At 43.1% G+C, this 21,536-nt stretch overlaps 1 protein-coding gene across 1 annotated transcript in view; it reads right to left on the reverse strand.

Annotated features, from left to right (window-relative positions):
* SYN3 (synapsin III) overlaps window positions 1–21,536 on the reverse strand; it is a 279,080-nt gene that overhangs the window by 200,816 nt on the left and 56,728 nt on the right. The window contains exon 4 of the mRNA XM_084610849.1: window positions 13,710–13,801. Within this exon, the coding sequence (XP_084466975.1) occupies window positions 13,710–13,801 (92 nt within the window). The remainder of the gene's footprint in view (window positions 1–13,709; window positions 13,802–21,536) is intronic.

Raw genomic sequence — 21,536 nt, forward strand, 5'->3', positions numbered from 1 at the left:
GATCAGTAACATTTCACTGTAGTGGTTAGGTTCTCCAGCCATTGTGGACTGGAACACAGCAAATGACACTAGCAAATCCTGCTGGAAGGTGTAATTTCCTATTTCCTAGTTCTGATTATAGACTTGACTCTAGCTTGTTTCCTGGTCCTTCAGTTGTTCATGGAGAACTCCAAAGAGCTTTGTGAGCATTAGAAAAATAAAATTCAGGAGTATGTTATGCTGCCAAAACACCATTTAAAATCCCTTCCCCCTCCCTTCAAAAAGTCACCCACAGACAGTGAAAAATTACATCTACTTCCACAAATAAGGTCTGTTTGACCTAGCACTTTACTTCTGCATCATTAGATTTCTTTTGTGACTGTGAGGGAATCACACAGGAGGGCAGCTGGCCATCTCTTCTATTCATTTCAGCACTCACCATCTAATCACACAAAGAAAAGAAGGTTGCATTACGGTGACATGTTTTTTCCTTTGCATGATGATGAGCTTACGGAGTTCTTTGACCATTCTATAGGAGGAGGGCTGTCTCTCTTTCAGTCTTACAGGGCACTCTGTTTCCCATGTTCACACAAGAAGGCATCTTGGATACCAAAGACTGAATTAAAGTATCTTAAGTTTTCTGAGTGGCCAACCTGTTTTACCTAAATTCTCTTACAAAGCCTCTCTTATCTTTTCAGTACTCAAAGAAAGGGAAGGAAAGTGTATAATTAAGCAATAACGTACAAAAGGCTATGTGTTGTCAGGGGATTAATGGAGTCTTCAGGCAAAGTTCTGAGGCACAAGGCCAAAACTGGAGTGACTTCAGCTACCTAACGGTGCAATAATCCCCCAAAGTATGCACTACCTCAGGTGTGCCTGAGATAATATAAAATGGCATTTATGAAATATGATCAAATCCTGTCTGTGCATTACCTGGGTGTTAGTGATATAGTTATGACATCACTGACAACCAATTACAAAGCTTGGCTATTTTTGGTTTTACATCCATTATTATATATTTCACAATGTTAGAATTACTGTATGTTCCCACATTTCTCATTATATTAATTTAAATAGCATCGTAAAATAGGAGATCTTCCATTTCAACAAAACCCTCACGTCTTAATTTTCTACAGAAAGGAGAAATCCTTCTTCCCTTACTCATGCAAAGAATCCCACTGAACTCAATGGGACTACTCATGTGAGTAATGTGACTGGGACTTGATCTTTGGAAAGCATTATTTGACAGGTTTCAGAGTAGCAGTTGTGTTAGTCTGAATTCGCAAAAAGAAAAGGAGGACTTGTGGCACCTTAGAGACTAACAAATTTATTTGAGTATAAGCTTTCGTGAGCTACAGCTTACTTCATCTGATGCATTTCTTTGCATTATTTGACAGTGTAAAGAAGGGGAGTAGCTATTTTAACTAGACAGTTGGGGATTCTTTTGGCACAGAGAAATCCACAGGTGGCAGGAGGGGTCCAGTGGCCAAGAGAAGGGGATTATGGTAAGAGCACTGGGAGCCACTGCAGCCACCACAACTTAGAGCAGCCTCAAGGTTTGCTCTAAGTTGCTTCTTCAGAATGGACTTACATCTATTGGCCCAAGGACCAGGAAGTTGTAAAGCTGGGTTACATGCTCCTCAAGCCATACAAGAACAGTCTCCAAAATCCATCCCCATATTTTTACTTGTAAACTGAATAAATTTGTCATGAAACTCAGTGATGAACAATAAACAGAGAACCTCACATAGCCCTTTTTGCAAGCACATTTCAGAACAGAACCACACTTTAGGAAAAGTGGTAGAGATCAAAAAGTTACCAACAAAGAGATTGAAGATTTTAACAGTCCCTGTTACAACAATGGCAGAAGCCAATGGGGTTGTATATGTGTAGGCTTGGCACAATTAAATTTTTATTATTTTATCATTTCAACTGATAATATCGAAGTTCATTTTCAAGCATTTTTTTACGTTTAGCCATTTAAATTTTCACAGAGTTGCACAAAAATTATGGGTTTTAAGCTTCTAAATGTTCACAGCCGTGGGAAATTATGAGAGGGTGTCAGACAATTATTTAATGGCAGACATTGAGATTCAAAATGTTAAAGCTTTATAACTAGGGCCCTACCAAATTCACAGCTGTGAAAAACACGTCCCAGACCGTGAAATCTGGTCTCCCCTGTGAAATCTGGTCTTTTGTGTAATTTTACCCTATTCTATACATATTTTAGGATTTTGTGGGGGAGACCAGCATTTCTCAAACTTGGGGACCTGAACCAAAAGGGAGTTGCACAGAGGATGGAAGGCTATCATAGGGGAGTCACAGTATTGCCACCCTTGCTTCTGTGCTGGGTGGCCAGAGAGCGGTCGATGCTGTCAGGACGCCCAGCTCTGAATGCAGCACCCCACCAGCAGCAGTGCTGAAGTAAGGGTGGCAATGCCATACCAAGCCACCCTTACTCATGTGCTGCTGCCTTCAGACCTGGGCAGCCGGAGAGTGTCGGCTGCTGGCCGAGGGCCCAGCTCTGAAGGCAGCAGCTCAGAGGTAAGGGTGGCAATACCACACCATGCCATCCTTCTGTGCTGCTGCTGGCAGCAACATTACCTTGAGAGCGGCAGCTGCTGACTGAGAGCCCAGCTCTGAAGGCAGCACCTCCGCCAGCAGCAGTGCTGAAGTAAGGGTGGCAATACTGTGACCTCCCTACAGTAACCTTGCAACCTCCCCTAGAACTCCATTTTGGGTCAGAACTCCTAGAGCTACAACACTGTGACATTTCAGATTTAAATATCTGAAATCATGAAATTTATGATTTTTAAAAGCCTATGACTATGAAATTCACCAAAATGGATCGTGAATTTGGTAGGGCCCTATTTATAACCATTACAAGCACAAATTGTCAACAACACATGTCCAAATACACAAAGTAAATATCCTTAAACAAACTCTAATGAGTTCTTAAGCAGCATTTTTCTTACTTTACCTATCTGTAGGTTTTGGTCATCATTGATGGAAATATTTTTTCTTGCTTTGTGTGTGTACAGTGAAATCAATGTTTAGTGACATTTACTGATCAAAATCTACTCTTTCCACAACTATACCTGTAGAACAAAGCAGACTTTGCCCCATCATTTCCAACATTCAATTTTCCTCTGAAACATCACTTAATAAAAACCCATGAAGAAAAGAGATGAATAGAAGCAAAAAAGTGACCAAACTTAAATACTTTAACTAGCTTTTTCATTCAGTTTACGATTTAGCTAATGAATGATAACTCAGACCTTGGCCTCAAATTTCTTAGCAGAAGGAATACGTGTAAATGTGAAAGGGCCAGGGAGGGGTTTTAATCTCTAAATTGTTCCCCACCCTTGTCTGGTAACAGTGACTTCTGCTTTCTGGCAGCTGCCTCCACTCCAAATGTTTTCCCAATAGCTGTCAGCATCCCACTCACACGTCAGCTGGATGCCAGCTGCTGGAGAGGTGAAGAGGGACATTATTCATCCGGGATATAACTAAACCCCGATGAGAGAAACAGTCCCTCCAAGCAGCTGTTTAACAGCAGCAACTGGAATGGATGCAACCAAAGAAAACCCTAACCTCCCCATTCTGCTTCTACTAAAAAAAAAGGGGGTGGGTGGGGTGGGGACGATGGTGGAAGAATAAGGCAATCACCTCTCTTGTGGGACTAGTTACTAGGGTTTATAAAAAGTGTGTTGCACATGCTAGATTGTTAAATATGTAAGTACAGGCTGCTAAATTCTACCCTGATTTACACCTTATTCTAACCCACTGACTTCCCTGGGTTGCTGAGTGCTTAGGTGAGGGTAGCAGTTTGCTGGGGAGAGAGGGCGGGTTGTTTTTTCTTTAAATACATATTTAAAAAGTTACATTCTCTTTGAAATATACCAGCATGACATCTATTTAAAATAGTCAGCCAAATTTATTTAATTTGAAATACATTTATTCTGTACACTTTGTGTTAAATATATGGCACATATTGTACTGTTATAATACAGTACATTGTGTAGATCATGGAAAAACTATACGCTACATATATTATTTTTCCGTCTGGCTTTTGGGAGACTACATTCTCCAGATCAGTTTCTTCATCCTCCTAAACTTTCCTTCCTTTGCAGGGATTCCCAGTTTGGCTTTAAAAAAGACAGGACATTTTCCTAAAACGTGTGTGGAATTTAGCCAAATGATGAAGAGGCACCAACTAGGGTTCTTCTGTGAAACAAGATTTCTGGAAGATGTCAGAGGTGAACACTGAGTTTCCTATTAGAGAACCTCTTGGATCGACACATACCTACTAGCTCTCTCAAACTACTTTCATGTATCCTTTGCAGAACAATGGCAGAAAGAACCCACCCCCTAGCAGTGAGCAGTCTCTGGGCGACAAAAAATACTTATTGCCTAGCAGTGAGCAGCTAATGTGTGGCAAGAAAATATCGTCATAGGACAGGAAACTAAACACCTCTTGCAGAGGACAGCCTCTGTGTGGTAGACTATCCCCTTTGTTGCGTGGGTGGGGCCCTATGTGACAGGAAAACATCCACTTGAGACAGGTGGTCATCCACATGTGGAATTAAAGCATTCACATCCCAGAGCTGGCAACCCTTGTACAGCAGGAATATACTTGCCTCTTGGAGCGAGCAGATGCTGAACAGCAGGAAAAGGCCTGCCCCCAGCATGGTGAGTTGTACGTGGAAGTGGCAGTTTCCTATCCGTGAGATCATATCATAGATCATAGTGCAAAAGCATGTCGTGGAGAAACAGATTTTTAGGGCACAATGGATTTAGGATTGTGATGCAACAGGCTCCAGCTCTGTCACTAGAACACATGCAAATACTAAATCAGCCAGAATCAACAGAACGGTCACAATTAATTAAAGAGACGAATGGGCTTGTATTGAAGAAACAGAACAATCATTGGCCTCTCCACAGTTGTGATTGACAGGGTCATTTCAGCCAGCTAGCAGAGTGAAGCATGCACATTGTTAGACAAAACGGCTGAATTGCAAGCAAAATCTGTAGTACTAACCCCTCTCCCTGCAAGAGACCTGTGCTCACCCCGTAGGATTTCCTTCCCAACAGCCAGTTTTTTCAGCATGGCTGGTTCCACTTCTCTTCACTTTCAGTCTCTCTGTTTGCCAGTGGCCAATTCTGTCTCATTTTGATCCAGTGGAACTAACCCACTCCTTTTCTCAAGCATGATCTGTTTGTATCAATCTATTTAGGTACCTATGACTCTCCTCACTGCAGTACCTAAACCTCTTACAGTTAGTCATTTATTATTTGTAAGATGGCAGTGCCTCAGGGGGCCCAACTCACAGACCAAGACACTATTGTGGAGGGCACCATACAAACACACAAAGAGATGGGCCTTATCCTGGATGTTCATATCACTAGCTGGCGGCAGAAGAACTAGAGTGCCAAAAAGATGCCTCTACCTGAAGGAGCCAACTAGAGAGGCAGAAAGAGGGGAGAAATCCGACATATATTTAATCCATATCTTTAAAAATCTGAAACACTCCCACAGAAGCTGCTTTTCCCTGTGAAAGAAAACACTCCTAGATTTCAGTGTACCTCTGCTTCCCCCCCCCCACATCTGCCAGAGGCAAAAACTGCAGGCTCACTAGGCCTGGGTGGCAAACACAGCCCTGAATTTTATCTAATGCAGAGAGAGAGGGCAGGCTTGGGAGTTTTAAGCATCAAGTTAGAAATATACAGTAGGCTCCCTGGGCCTGATTCTCATTTCCACGGAGGCCCTTTCATCCTGTGCTGGCAGCGTAAAGGGACTCAAAGTGGGTGTAACCCTAACAGTTTACGATGTCTTTAGGCTGCCAGAGTGCAGTGTACAGGGGCCTTAGTGGAAATAAAAATCAGGCCCATTAGGTCTAATCCCAACAGGGGTGACTCAGCCCTTCATCCTTCTGAGACAGACAAATTAAGTCCCAGGCAGTTTACTGTGTGTGGGTCTTTCAGACATCACTTTAATAACTGCGGTCCTGGGCATGGATATTGCAGCTATGAGCTGGTACGCTCCAGCCAGAGGTGGCTGCATTTCACTGGGGAAGCAATGCCTGTTTCCAAGGTGGTTAGTGATCTTTTGGAATGAAAGGTCCTCTATAGCTATGAAGCCGCTCATCAAATTGCACAATATTATTTATTTAACATTTAACTGGGAAAGTTTTGGTGCTGCATATCATCACAGGACTGATGCTGCAATTGTTATGCAGGCAGGGCAGGTGCACTGCAGAATCTCCCCACACTGCTCTGACAAGGCATTATGCTAATATCCCACATCACATCCACTTGTTCTGTTGCTGGTCCTACTGAACAGAGGCATCCGGAGTGTTGCAATAAGTATGGTACTTGGGTAATGTGGGAAAGAGTTCATTAGAGACTACATAAGCCATAATATGGTTATTCTCTTTCTTTCTGAATTTTTGGAGACGTGTGCAAGGAAGAGCTCTCAGAGTGAATGTTATATGGAGAAACAGAGGTACAGAGAAATTAAAGCAAACATTTTCAAATGTCGGTAACTCAATAGTTAGGCATCTGAATCCATATTCAGGCTGCTAGATAAGTGACCAGATTTTTAGAGGTACTGAGAATCCTGTAGGCATGTCTCCATTGCATCTGGGAGCAAGCCACCCAGCCCAGATCCACAGACTTGTGTTATCAGGGCTCAGAAATACCTGTGTGGACATGGAGGCTCGGGCTGGAATTCAGGCTCTGAAGCCTGGGGAGAGGGTGAGGGATGTGGGCTCAAGAGCCCGAGCTGCAACATCCAAGCAATGTCTGCATACCTATTTCTAGAGCACTAGTGGGAGTATGTGGACCGGGGCTGTGAGGCTCACTCCCAGATGTAGTGCAGACATGCCCCTAGTCCTCATTGAACTGCCTGTCATTTGTGGGAGCCCCGTGTCTCTAAAAATCAGGCCACCTTACTTCAGCTGCCCAAGTTTAACATTCTTAGCTGAAGTGACTTACCCAAGATGTCACAAGCTAGTGGCAGAATCCAAAACGGCATGAAGGTCCACTTACTGCCACTCCCCACTCTCCCCAATTGACAACTCTGCGTACAAAATTATGTATTTAATTTTGTCTGAGGGAAGGGATAGGGATAGAGCTTTAAGTAATATTGTACCTTCCCGTTAAACAGGGCTTCTTTTTCAGAAAAGAGCGCCACAATTATTTACTTGTGCAGTTCTAATCAATTGGCATAGGGACGAATAGACTGTCCTAAATTGTAGGCCCCAAAAACAATAAAAAAGGGGTTTGAGTTAAGCATGCAATAGACCCTATCTATTCCATATGAATGACTGGGAGACCCATTGCAAATAACTGAATTTAACTAACTAGGGAAGAATTCAATTAACACAATTTAAAATGTGAAGATAATATACCAGAAAATGTTTTGTTTATTAATACGAAGTGTAGGTTATTTTTATTTATTCATAATCTACTAGTACATACATGACAGTGCATTGACTGTTTTAAATTAGTAATTCAAACCCTTACTGCAGCACTCCGTTACCATTCCTTTGAAGAGGAGCATGGAGCGGCCATTGCTTTTTCGGGGGTGGGGGATCCTAAATGTGCATATTAGTGAGGTACCATTGCTTCCTATGTCCCGTTAGGGGGATTTCCAGGCATTCAGGACATTAAAAATTTAGCACTAGCACTATATCTTGCCAGCTTGGAGTGTTCTGACTGCTTCTGTAAAGCCTGGTTAATAATTAACTTAGATTTAGTGAGGTGTGAGGGGAAAAAAAGTAGTGAACAAAATATGACCTCCAGAACTATTCATCCATGGGATAATTTCACATTACCTGTGATATTATCAGGACTGTCCTGACATTAGGGGCTTTGTCTTATACATGCAACTATACTTCCTCCCATCCCCTCCCCCAAAAAAGAAAAGGAGTACTTGTGGCACCTTTTCTTTTTGCGAATATAGACTAACACGGCTGTTACTCTGATCCCCTCAAAAAGTGTCCCAATTGTTCACATTTGCTATCTGGTCACCCTACCTGAGACTTAAATGGTTCATCTGTACCACGCCCCCAAACAATCCCCTTGCCCAGGAAAAAATAATCTCTTGCTTTGTTTTTGTTCAATCAACATTTTCTCCACTCTGTGGCCTTGAACTTGTAACTCTTTTCAGGTTCTCTGGGCCGCCTCAGACCTTCCATTCCTTGAGTGAACATAAGCAATTGCTTAAGCAGAAGCTTGCTGTACTGTGGTTTGGGTATTTTAGAAGTAGAAATTACTCATGTTTCTTCTGAGGAATTCTCTGCTCCTCAATGTTTGCAGAGAGCATTAACTTAGAACCTCCCTAATTTATTCCCACAATATTACAGATCTGTCAATCCTTCCCATCTTCTTTAGGGGTTTACTCTGGCTGTGAGTAGAATAACTCAACCACAATGAGTATCAAATTATCTTCATTAGGGAGCTGTGTGTATACATGCATGAGGATTGTGCCTGGGTGAGACTGTCTGTGGCATGGGTGGATTTATGGGTATATAACATATGTGCTCTTGTGGCTTGGAGAAACATGTGCACGAGGGAGGAGAAGGTGAGTTGCACGTGCACAAGAGACAAGTTGCATGTGTGTCAGGAAACTGAAGTATGTGCATGCCTGTGTCTGTGTCCATGGCTGTGCAGTATGTGTGCACACACACAATTGGCACGTATATATATTTTCATGTTTATGAGCAGTATAAATTATGAGGTTATTATGGGAGTGCCTAAAGACCAACCAAGAACAGGGCCCCATTGTGCTAGACACTGTATAATCACAGATAGGAGACATGACAGACAAAAAGGTAAGGGAATGGAGCATAACACACATGCAAAGTGAACAGTGTGATGGTGGCAAGTCTTATGTTAGTGCCACAATACTATTGATTTTAATTTTTTGGGCAGGTTGTCATGAGTAGGGTATTAGCTAAATGGAAAGACAAAGGGAGGGATTGGTGTGAGGAGGACAAGACAGAGGGGAAGAGCGTGGGGAGGAAGGTAGGAGAGGCAGGTTTGGAGTGAATGAGTGAAGTGTGACAGATGTATGCGTCATCCGGAAAAATAACACCGAACATTGTCCAATGTTTTCTCCTCTTCTCTTAGCTTGACTTTTGGTAGGCATGAGGGTTGGAGAGCATCTATGGGATAAGACAAAGAATGAGAGTTCCCAGTGATACACAGTATGATAAACCTAGTGATTTCCTACAAATCTGTTCTCCAGCCCCACACAGAAGAATTTGAATAGTGTGGGAATTCTCTTCTGACCAAGGCTGGAGGGAGGGAAGAGTCTTTCCACAAGACGTATGAGTGTTCTCCTTTCTTAGCTTCCCAAAGTGAGAGAGAATTTCTTTTTCATTCTCTGTGTCTTCTAACCTGCTCCAAGGGTGGTAATATAAGACAGCTGTTCTATGGTCCCAAGTGAGCTAAGCAGGGGGCCATACCAGCACATATGGTGAACAAATGCTGCATGTGTGCACTAGTATGTCAAAGCTGAGATACGTCCAAATAGATATAACACATGACCAGATCCACATATGCAAGGCACCCATACAGATTCCCACCCACCCACCCACCAAGTCACCCCCACCATACAAATATCCACATCTACAAGCACACAAGGACAAACACAAAGACGCGTACACACCACTGCCACAGCCAGATACACACATACTCTTTCTCATATATAAACACCCATCCAGAAAGACACCCAATAATACAGACAACTCACTCACCCCAAACAAAAGACACCCCGTTTTTCGGACACAAAGTTTTATTGCCAGTAACAGTTTAATAAATGAAGGAAAGTTTTGATAGACCCATGAATAACTTCAAGGGCATGGGAAGAGAAAAGAAAATGGGATCAATACAGGTGATCTTCTTGGAGAGCATTCCAGTTTTGTGTGTGAGTGAACAAAGGAGTAGACTGGCACTGACCACCAGCTGATGGATGCACCAGTGGTTTGGATTCACATAGCATGGAAGGGGGGGACGTAGGAGACAATTTCTTGGTGCAAGTGCTAGAGGAGCCAACTGGGGGGGAGCTTTTCTTGACCTGCTGCTCACAAACCAGGAAGAATTAGTAGGGGAAGCAAAAGTGGATGGGAATCTGGGAGGCAGTGACCATGAGTTGGTTGAGTTCAGGATCCTGACACAGGGAAGAAAGGTAAGCAGCAGGATACGGACCCTGGACTTCAGGAAAGCAGACTTCGACTCCCTCAGGGAATGGATGGGTAGGATCCCCTGGGGGACTAACATGAAGGGGAAAGGAGTCCAGGAGAGCTGGCTGTATTTCAAGGAATCCCTGTTGAGGTTACAGGGACAAACCATCCCGATGTGTTGAAAGAATAGTAAATATGGCAGGCGACCAGCTTGGCTTAACGGTGAAATCCTAGCAGATCTTAAACATAAAAAAGAAGCTTACAAGAAGTGGAAGGTTGGACATATGACCAGGGAAGAGTATAAAAATATTGCTCGGGCATGTAGGAATGAAATCAGGAGGGCCAAATCGCACCTGGAGCTGCAGCTAGCGAGAGATGTCAAGAGTAACAAGAAGGGTTTCTTCAGGTATGTTGGCAACAAGAAGAAAGCCAAGGAAAGTGTGGGCCCCTTAATGAATGAGGGAGGCAACCTAGTGACAGAGGATGTGGAAAAAGCTAATGTACTCAATGCTTTTTTTGCCTCTGTCTTCACTAACAAGGTCAGCTCCCAGACTGCTGTGCTGGGCATCACAACATGGGGAATAGATGGCCAGCCCTCTGTGGAGAAAGAGGTGGTTAGGCACTATTTAGAAAAGCTGGACATGCACAAGTCCATGGGGCCGGACGAGTTGCATCCGAGAGTGCTAAAGGAATTGGCGGCTGTGATTGCAGAGCCATTGGCCATTATCTTTGAAAACTCGTGGCGAACGGGGGAAGTCCCGGATGACTGGAAAAAGGCTAATGTAGTGCCAATCTTTAAAAAAGGGAAGAAGGAGGATCCTGGGAACTACAGGCCAGTCAGCCTCACCTCAGTCCCTGGAAAAATCATGGAGCAGGTCCTCAAAGAATCAATCCTGAGGCACTTACATGAGAGGAAAGTGATCAGGAACAGTCAGCATGGACTCACCAAGGGAAGGTCATGCCTGACTAATCTAATCGCCTTCTATGATGAGATTACTGGTTCTGTGGATGAAGGGAAAGCAGTGGATGTGTTGTTTCTTGACTTTAGCAAAGCTTTTGACATGGTCTCCCACAGTATTTTTGTCAGCAAGTTAAAGAAGTATGGGCTGGATGAATGCACTATAAGGTGGGTAGAAAGTTGGCTAGATTGTCGGGCTCAACGGGTTGTGATCAATGGCTCTATGTCTAGTTGGCAGCCGGTGTCAAGTGGAGTGCCCCAGCGGTCGGTCCTGGGGCCGGTTTTGTTCAATATCTTCATAAATGATCTGGAAGATGGTGTGGATTGCACTCTCAGCAAATTTGCGGATGATACTAAACTGGGAGGAGTGGTAGATATGCTGGAGGGCAGGGATAGGATACAGAGGGACCCAGACAAATTGGAGGATTGTGCCAAAAGAAATCTGATGAGGTTCAATAAGGATAAGTGCAGGGTCCTGCAGTTAGGACGGAAGAACGCAATGCACTGCTACAGACTAGGGACCGAATGGCTAGGCAGCAGTTCTGCGGAAAAGGACCTAGGGGTGACAGTGGACGAGAAGCTGGATATGAGTCAGCAGTGTGCCCTTGTTGCCAAGAAGGCCAATGGCATTTTGGGATGTATAAGTAGGGGCATAGCGAGCAGATCGAGGGACGTGATCATTCCCCTCTATTCGACATTGGTGAGGCCTCATCTGGAGTACTGTGTCCAGTTTTGGGCTCCACACTACAAGAAGGATGTGGATAAATTGGAGAGAGTCCAGCGAAGGGCAACAAAAATGATTAGGGATCTGGAACACATGACTTATGAGGAGAGGCTGAGGGAACTGAGATTGTTTAGTCTGCAGAAGAGAAGAATGAGGGGGGATTTGATAGCTGCTTTCAACTACCTGAGAGGTGGTTCCAGAGAGGATGGTTCTAGACTATTCTCAGTGGTAGAAGAGGACAGGACAAGGAGTAATGGTCTCAAGTTGCAGTGGGGGAGGTTTAGGTTGGATATTAGGAAAAACTTTTTCACTGGGAGGGTGGTGAAACACTGGAATGCGTTACCTAGGGAGGTGGTAGAATCTCCTTCCTTAGAAGTTTTTAAGGTCAGGCTTGACAAAGTCCTGGCTGGGATGATTTAATTGGGGATTGGTCCTGCTTTTAGCAGGGGGTTGGACTAGATGACCTCCTGAGGTCCCTTCCAACCCTGATATTCTATGATTCTATGGAAATAATTTGTGTATTGGGAGGCAAAAATTAGTGGGACAAGTGAACACAATGGCTGTCATAGATCTGAATTTTAAATATTTAACACAGACTCACGAAATCTTACATGGAAAAATTTCTATGGAAATTTGCATAGATACAAGCATGGTCACAATCACTGAAAAATGGCTGGAGAACTATAAACAAAGCTCAACAGAGGTGTATCAAGTTTGTGGGATATGTCTAGCGGGCTGTCCCAGTGATCATCAGTGTGAGATCTGATCGATTTTAACATCCATATTAATGCTGTAGAAGAATACGGTAGAGAGGATCTACTTAAGATACGGTATTTGGGTCTGTCATACAACTCATTGAGCAACTTACAGTGGTTATAAAAATGGGTAGGGAAGAAGACAATTAAATTTCCAACCTGAACAAATGTAAGGGTAAAGAAAACAAAATAAAATTTGAAAAATGGTAATGACAGAACAAACTATGAAGTGAACTCGGGGAAAAACGTGATTTGGGGGCAGCATATACAATGTCATTCACATCATGAAACAAAGAGGTGATCATTGCTCTATATATGACTTAGGTCAGATTTCAGCTAACATACCATATTGATATTCTGGGCACCTCAGTACCAGAAAGAAGTGGACTAATGCTGTCTAACTCATGAAATGGATAGATGGCCAGGATGAATAGAGAGCAACACTACGGGATGTGCCTTTGCCTGCAGAGAGAGCAACACTACGGGATGTGCCTTTGCCTGCAGTAGACTGTGGTTGATGCAAGGTGGTTATTCTGAAATGCTAACAACTACAGAAATCTCCAACAGCCTGAGAGGTGGCATCCTGCCCTGAGGCAGCGCAGAAGGCAATGTTGAAGAGGAAAATCTTCCCTAAGGAAGATGGTGCTGAGAAGCAGACAGGTTAGTAGAGGACATACACAGAAGTATTCTGCAGCCACCAGACCTGCAGATATTCAAGCAGACTGTCCCCATCAAAGTGGAACATATATGGGGCTGGCTGTGCGTGCAAGGCAGTATTTACAGTCGAAGTGAGTCAGCAGGAAAATACGAGAGGGAAAGGTGAAATGAAGACCATTGCCCATTGGCAGTATCATCAGACCTGAAGTACAAAAGATTATGAGAATGGGACGTTTCTGCCTAAATTAATGGGTGGGGAAAAGTGAGGATAGAAAACAACAAAACTAGGAAGTAATGTACATTTGGGCCCTGATCCAAAGCCCATCAAAGCCAATGGGAGCCTGTCCATTGACCTCAGTGGGCTGTGGCCAGGCACCTGACTCATCCTTCTTGCTCTCACATCTCTCTAAAAAGAAAGATATGCAAAGAAAGTCAGACTTTCTCACCTTACTACCTTGGTGCCATTCCTCATGACCTGCATGTCCACCATGCAGCCACCAGTAACGTAAGCAGCCAGGTTCAGCTCTGAGAACTCAGCCTGCAGTGAAGTGAAAGAACAGAGCATTACATGGTGACAGAAAACACAAAGAATAAATTGACAGAAATGCAAAACTGTCTTCACATGGAATATTTCTTTCAAAAGTTTTCCATGAGGCAACAGCAGATCCAATTACTGCTGATTTGCAATGGAAACACTGGAGAAGTGTTTATTGCTCCAATACTAATGCTGCATGACTACTCAGGATTAAGTTTATTGCAGTAATAAATACTAAAGGAATTAAGAACCATTGGGCCAAAAAACAAAAACAGAGGTAAAATCACTTGAGTATGACTCAAGTTCCCACTTGGAAACATTCATTTGGAATTATGTCTGAATCCGCTGTCATGGCACTGGCCAGCTATAAACCTAATGCAAGAGATTTATGCTTCCCTTAATGGCCAAAAAGCCTCATTATGCTGCAGGAAGGTGACAAACAGGGGAATCTAGCTGAAGTGGCTTAGCTATTAAAGGTTTAACTATTAAATGTTTAGCGGTGCTGGAGCTGGGTAGGTTACTACGTTACTGTTTAATTATTAAAACAATTCAGTGTGTTCTCTTTGTAAAGTGTAACTCACACTCAAGAAAAGGTTAGCAAAGAATAATCAAGCAATTAGAGGTAAAAGGTGAGTTCCAGGTGACTACGCCTGCTGCATGTCTCAGATGGATCCCAAGGACTTCAACAGTGTCATATATGTAATAATCCCCTAGAAATGTATTTGACTGAGGGCCTGATTACCAATATGGAATATCATGAGGAAAGGAGTGCAAATTAGACTTGGAGAATGTATTGAAAATTATATGCGGGAGTAGGATGTCAATATAAACCAGTCAGGATATTCAGAATTTCTAAAGTCTTCCTTAATTACAGTTTAATGAATAAACTGTAGTGAGGCATAGTATGTCTGTCTAAAGTGCCTATCACCATAGCTTTCAAGGCCCTGATTCTGCAACAAGACACATGCAGGTAAACCCCTTTACCAATGCAAAGCCCTATTAAAATCAACTGGGCTCCATGGGAAGGCAGGAGTCTATCTCATTGTGTATCTCACTGCAGTAACAAGAGAAGGAGTACTTGTGGCACCTTAGAGACTAACCAATTTATCTGAGCATAAGCTTTCGTGAGCTACAGCTCACTTCATCGGATGCATACTGTGGAAAGTGTAGAAGATCTTTTTATACACATAAAGCATGAAAAAATACCTCCTCCCACCCCACTCTCCTGCTGGTAATGGCTTATCTAAAGTGATCACTCTCCTTACAATGTGTATGATAATCAAGGTGGGCCATTTCCAGCACAAATCCAGGGTTTAACAAGAACGTCTGGGGGGGGGGCAGGAAAAAACAAGGGGAAATAGGTTACCTTGCATAACGACTTAGCCACTCCCAGTCTCTATTCAAGCCTAAGTTAATTGTAGCCAATTTGCAAATGAATTCCAATTCAACAGTTTCTCGCTGGAGTCTAGATTTGAAGTTTTTTTGTTGTAATATAGCAACTTTCATGTCTGTAATCGCGTGACCAGAGAGATTGAAGTGTTCTCCGACTGGTTTATGAATGTTATAATTCTTGACATCTGATTTGTGTCCATTTATTCTTTTACATAGAGACTGTCCAGTTTGACCAATGGTGGATGTGCAGGTGAACATCCACCAATGTGATATATGCCATCATGTGCCAGCAATACCCCTCTGCCATGTACATTGGTCAAACTGGACAGTCTCTATGTAAAAGAATAAATGGACCCCCCCTCCTCAGACGTTCTTGTTAAACCCTGGATTTGTGCTGGAAATGGCCCACCTTGATTATCATACACATTGTAAGGAGAGTGATCACTTTAGATAAGCCATTACCAGCAGGAGAGTGGGGTGGGAGGAGGTATTTTTTCATGCTTTATGTGTATAAAAAGATCTTCTACACTTTCCACAGTATGCATCTGATGAAGTGAGCTGTAGCTCACGAAAGCTTATGTTCAAATAAATTGGTTAGTCTCTAAGGTGCCACAAGTACTCCTTTTCTTTTTGCGAATACAGACTAACACAGCTGTTACTCTGAAACCTGTCACTGCAGTAACAAGGCCTAAATTTGGATGCAGAAAATTGATCTTCTCTCTTGAATCATTACAAGGGAAAAAGGGGCCACATCTTTTAAATTCATGTGTGACTTTTCATTACAGATTTTTTAAAAAGCAATTGGGCAATGTTGTCCTCTAACTAGTCCTCTAACTAGTTCAAACTGGCTTCTACCTAATTTCGTAGCTATGCAGTGTTGCCAACTCTCACAATTACATCATGAGTCATACAATACATTAGCGTTTTTCTTAAAGGCCCAGTAACTGAAATCAAGAGATTGTATGAGACTGTCAAATTTCATTTTAAAAAGTGTTTCTAACTCTCATGGATGCACAGAAAAGCTTGAAAATATGAAGTGAGTGCACCCTAAAGGTTCAGAAACCAGAAGGCAAATAAAAAGAATCCCACCATGACGGGGTGAGGCCCTGGGCTTACTGGTGACTTTTCCTAGTGGTTAGGTTGCCAGGCCTCGACATTTCTCCCTGCCACCTCCAGTGTCCCTTGCCTGCAACTATAGCACTGCAAATTGGTGGTCACTGATTAATAATCATCCCCTTCCAGAAAAGGAGAGTCTAGAGGAATATATATGGTCCCATGCCCTCACAAAGGGAAGGTCTTCAGCCCTCTCCTGCAGGAGACTCGCCCTTGCCTTGAGGCTCTCCACATCTCTATCCCTTCCTTACAGCAGAGACAAGAGGTGGAAGAGAGGCAACAATATCAAGCATGCTGGAGTGCTTTCAGGCTGTTTCCCTGGGCCACTGGCCTCCCCCCAACATCTCCAAGTCTAACATAAGATAGCAACAACAAACAACGAAACGCTCAGCATAGCTGGCTTAGTGCTAGCCCCTTCCTTGCAGTGATGGCATCTATAGCAGCCTTGCTCAGGAGCTGTCAGAACAGGCCTGTGCCCCTACCCTGTCAGCTCAGCTGTGGGCAGTCTGGTTCTCTTTTAAGCTCCTGCTCCAGTTGGAGCAGGCTCTGTAGGTGCAGGGGGCAGAGTCACCCGGGTCCAGCACTGCTCCTTAACCCCTTCAGTTCTAATGTGGGGTTTATACACCCCATCACGCCTACATTTTTAAAAAAATCTCACCGTTTTTTAGGCCTGACTTATGAGCTTTGAATGCTTGGGGTTAGCCATACTGATAATGCAATTGGCTGGCTACATTTAGTGCCTGTAATATCACATCTACTCTTCAAACATTGTAAGGAAATCCCTTAACCAACTTTTACATTGGAATCCTTCCATAACAGAGATTTCCCACAATCCAAAAGGAAGGGATAACCCAATTCTTTGTGCCAAGGAGTTCAAATGGGACCACAAGTGCACAAATGAACTACTGTCAGCTGTTTGATGACTGGTCACGTTCTCTCCAATATCACAGTTTTACCAGCCCATCACCACACCAGTGTTCTTATCTGTGTAAGATCTAAGTTAGTCTATCTCCATTGAGTCTACTAGAGCAAGAGAGTTCACCCCTCCCAGAGCCATTGTTTCATGCTATCGGCAGACTCCGTCATTCATTGCTGCATCAGTTACACATGACTTACATTTGGAGAGTTAACTTGGCAACCATGAGTGGGCCAGAGACTTACTTTTATAAAGTGCTTATATCCTGCACAATCTGAACATACCCTACAGACTACGAACGCCACTAGCCATCACCTTCAGCCCCCAACTAAAACCTCTCCAATGCATCATCAAGGATCTACAACCTATCCTGAAGGACGACCCATCACTCTCACAGATCTTGGGAGACAGGCCAGTCCTTGCTTACAGACAGCTCCCCAACCTGAAACAAATACTCACCAGCAACCACAAACCACACAACAAAACCACTAAACCAGGAACCTATCCTTGCAACAAAGCCCATTGCCAACTGTGTCCACATATCTATTCAGGGGACACCATCATAGGGTCTAATCACATCAGCCACACTATCAGAGGCTCATTCACCTGCACATCTAACCAATGTGATACATGCCATCATGTGCCAGCAATGCCCCACTGTCATGTACATTGGCCAAACTGGACAGTCGCTATGTAAAAGAATAAATGGACACAAATCAGACATCAAGAATTAAAACATTCAAAAAACAGTTGGAGAACACTTCAATCTCTTTGGTCACTCGATTACAGACCTAAAAGTGGCAATTCTTCAACAAAAAAAAATCAAAAACAGACTCCAAGGAGAGACTGCTGAATTGGAATTAATTTGAAAACTGGACACAATTAACTTAGGCTTGAATAGAGACTGGGAGTGGATGTGTCATTACACAAAGTAAAACTATTCCCCCACCCCCCCACAGTTCCTCAGACATTCTTGTCAACTGCTGGAAATGGCCCACCTTGATTATCACTACAAAAGGTTCCCCTCCCGCCCTCACCGCTCTCCTGCTGGTAATAGCTCACCTTACCTGATCACTCTCGTTACAGTGTGTATGGTAATACCCATTGTTTCATGTCCTCTTTATAAATAAATCTCCCCACTGTATTTTCCACTGCGTGCATCTGATGAAGTGAGCTGTAGCTCACGAAAGCTTATGCTCAAATAAATTTGTTAGTCTCTATGGTGCCACAAGTACTCCTTTTCTTCCTACGGACTGTGTGTCACTCTGGAGGTTATATTACTCTCAGTCATGCAGTCATTACTCAGGCCATCAACTTTCATGGAAATGTTGCTTGAGTGAGAAAATGTAGAATTGGACCAAACAGTCATCAAATCTCCCTTATGTGTGTAAATAGCCCTATCCATATAAGGTATTTTTAGCATGCCCAACACTGACCTATCCAATCATACATTCTCACCTATTATCACCTTTTGCTGGCACTGGTTTTCTGCCTTACTCTGCTAAGTTAACAGCCATTTCCTCTTTCACATAGGTGCTTTGTGCTATCAGACAGGCCCCTGATAGCTAACATTCAGAAGAAGCCTGAACCCTTTAATCAGCAAGAATTGTTTCCTGTTGATTTCCCATCATTCCCTGTATTTTTTGCTCTGTGAGTTTTTTAGGCCTGCCAAATTCCTTGTCTGGAAGCTCAAGGGTCTGATGCGTTTATGAACCTGTGCTTACCTTGCAGACAAAAGCGGTCTTTGAAAGCAGTCAGTGAAGATAGAGAGAGACTGACAGATAACTGTGCATCAGAGGGAAAGGTCCTTGGCACATCGAGTAGTTATTTATACCTGTGCTAAGTGGATGTAAGTGTTACCATTCTAATCTGGTGGTGTTTTACACTCACTTTTCACTCCTGTAAATGACTGCTTAACAGAGAATCAGGTCCAGAGAACGTGGAAATAATTCACAACCTTTGAGCATATCACAGACTGTAGGGCCCAGAATGTTTTGGGTACATCTACACAACCCCTGGAAGTGAGCCTCCCACCAGTATCAATCGATTTGGGCTAGCAGGACTTGAACTAGTGCTCTAAAATAGCTGTAGAGACAGTGCTTTGAAGTTGCATCTCAGGCTGGAGCTTGGGCTCTGAAGCCTGTCCCCCTCCCTAGGCTTCAGAACCCGAGCCCCCACTTCAAAGGGTAGTCTACACACCTATTTTTAGAGTACTTGAGGGAGCCTTGCTAGCCCCAAGTGTGTCAACCCATGCTGGAAGGCTTGCTCCCATGGACTGCATAGCCATACTCTTTGTAACTCTGTGGGTCCCGGAATTTAGCAGACTCACATTTACATTTTGAGGTTAAACGATGAAAGACATTTTTCACAAAAAGTATTTAAGTGTTTTAACTCTTCCCCCCCGCCCCCCCAACCAAACTTCCCAAACCTTCCTCAAACTTCAGAACATTTTATGAAACCTCCAACTTCTCTGGACTCTTTCCATCCCAGTCTTTGCTCTGAATGCTGCCAAAAACTTGACACAAAGTTTTAGGTGCCAACGAAGCATTTTGGTTAAATATTTTTGAGGGGTTGTTTATATATTTGCCACAGAATAAAGCAGAAAATTACTCATAATTTAAAAGCAAAAAATGAATTGTAAATGTAAACAAATTAGTTTTTGCCAGTACCAATTCTTGATACTGTGATGTAGGAGACGTGGGCATAGGCCTGGAAAACAGAGTTTTTGGACTGGCACAACTGTTTTGGTTAGGGGCATGATCTTTTTTAAACCAAAACAGTTACATCTGTATAACCCCTAATGTGGGTGCAGCTAGTCCAGTACAAAGGTGCCTTATACCGATATAGCTTATTCCCCTTTTTGTAGGAAAACAAGCTATGCTAATATAAGCATATTTATACCAATACAACTCTCCACACTTGGGGGAGGGGGGGGTTAAAGCAGTACAACTTGTGTGTTAAAATCCCTGTCCAAATCTCTCACTCCTTGAGCTAGAAGGAAGCTAAGGAGCACTTTGGAAGCAGTATGTTCAGCCCCTGAAGAGTGGAGGGGAATGTATGTCTCATACTGTGGCAGTGATTGACGGCAAAAGGAGTCCTGCCCACCAGCCATTGGTCAGAAAGTTGATGGTGGTGATGCAATTCCAAAGGTATAAAGGGGCGGGGCTGGGGGGAGGAGATAAAGGGCAGAGGAAAATTCTCAGGTCTCTGACAGGGAAACAGGCACTACATAGGACACTCTGCCAACAGAAATTCAACAGGCAGATAGAGAGGAGTAAAGTGATTTCTTTCCCCAAGTCAACATCACTTATACCATCTTGCAGAACCAGCCAGTCAATGAACGATGGCAATAAGAAAAAGAAAAAGTCCAGAAAAGATATTCCATTCTGTTCTCTAATCAGATGCATTTGACTCTAGTTTAATCTCCTACACGGCAGTGGAGAGAAGGATTGTGATATTTTTTTTTAAGCTAGCAGGCTTAGCATGTCCACGCAGTTCCCAGCACTCCCTGTGCTTTTGGTTTTTGAGCTACTGAACTTTCTAAGCCCTCATCTGTTTTTAATCTAACTAAAAGCTCCTCTCGTTGGTTCCTATTTAAAATAAAAGACAAGGTTACATTGGATTTTTATATGACTATACACACACACACACACGTTTTTATACTGCTTTAACTTCACATTTCAATGCCATTTCAATGCCATCTTAATTATGGAGTTGACAGGACACCTCCACAATTGTATATGCAATACCGTATCTGCGTACAAACATACGTACACTGCAAGTGTATGCACACACACAGATCTTTGAACAGAATCCAGAAATTTCGCAACAGACCTCTCTTTTGCTAATTCCTCTTCTCTTTGGCTGGTTTTTCACTCCACATGCTTTTGTTCTTTGCACCTGATGAATACTCTATATGAGCCACTTGACACGCTGAGAGGCTGATGCTGGGTATGTTAAATTTTAAGCAGTATTAGAAGAAGTAGAAGAGGATTTTCATCCTTTCTATTTGCTTTTCTCTTTACTGATTATCCCTTTCCCTGAGAGGCCTGTCCATCTTCCTAAGGATCCCCATTAATTCCCCCTTTTTTCTCTTCTTTAAGCCCCTTATGTTGCAAGGACCTGCCTCTGGCTAGGACACTTTGCCCTTCCCAGCCTTGCTTCTGAAATGAGCCAGTTGTCATCATACTAGAGCAGTATGGTCTCTCTTTGGGGGGAGGGAGGGGTGTAATTTTTAACCCAGTAAATGGGATCCCTTAATCATTTTGTACTGACATTTCCAACAGTTCTAGTTGATAATTTCCAATTTTTGTAGGT

The sequence above is a fragment of the Lepidochelys olivacea genome, assembly GCF_965140295.1.
Source record: "Lepidochelys olivacea isolate rLepOli2 genome assembly, chromosome: 1".
NCBI lineage: Eukaryota > Metazoa > Chordata > Testudines > Cheloniidae > Lepidochelys > Lepidochelys olivacea.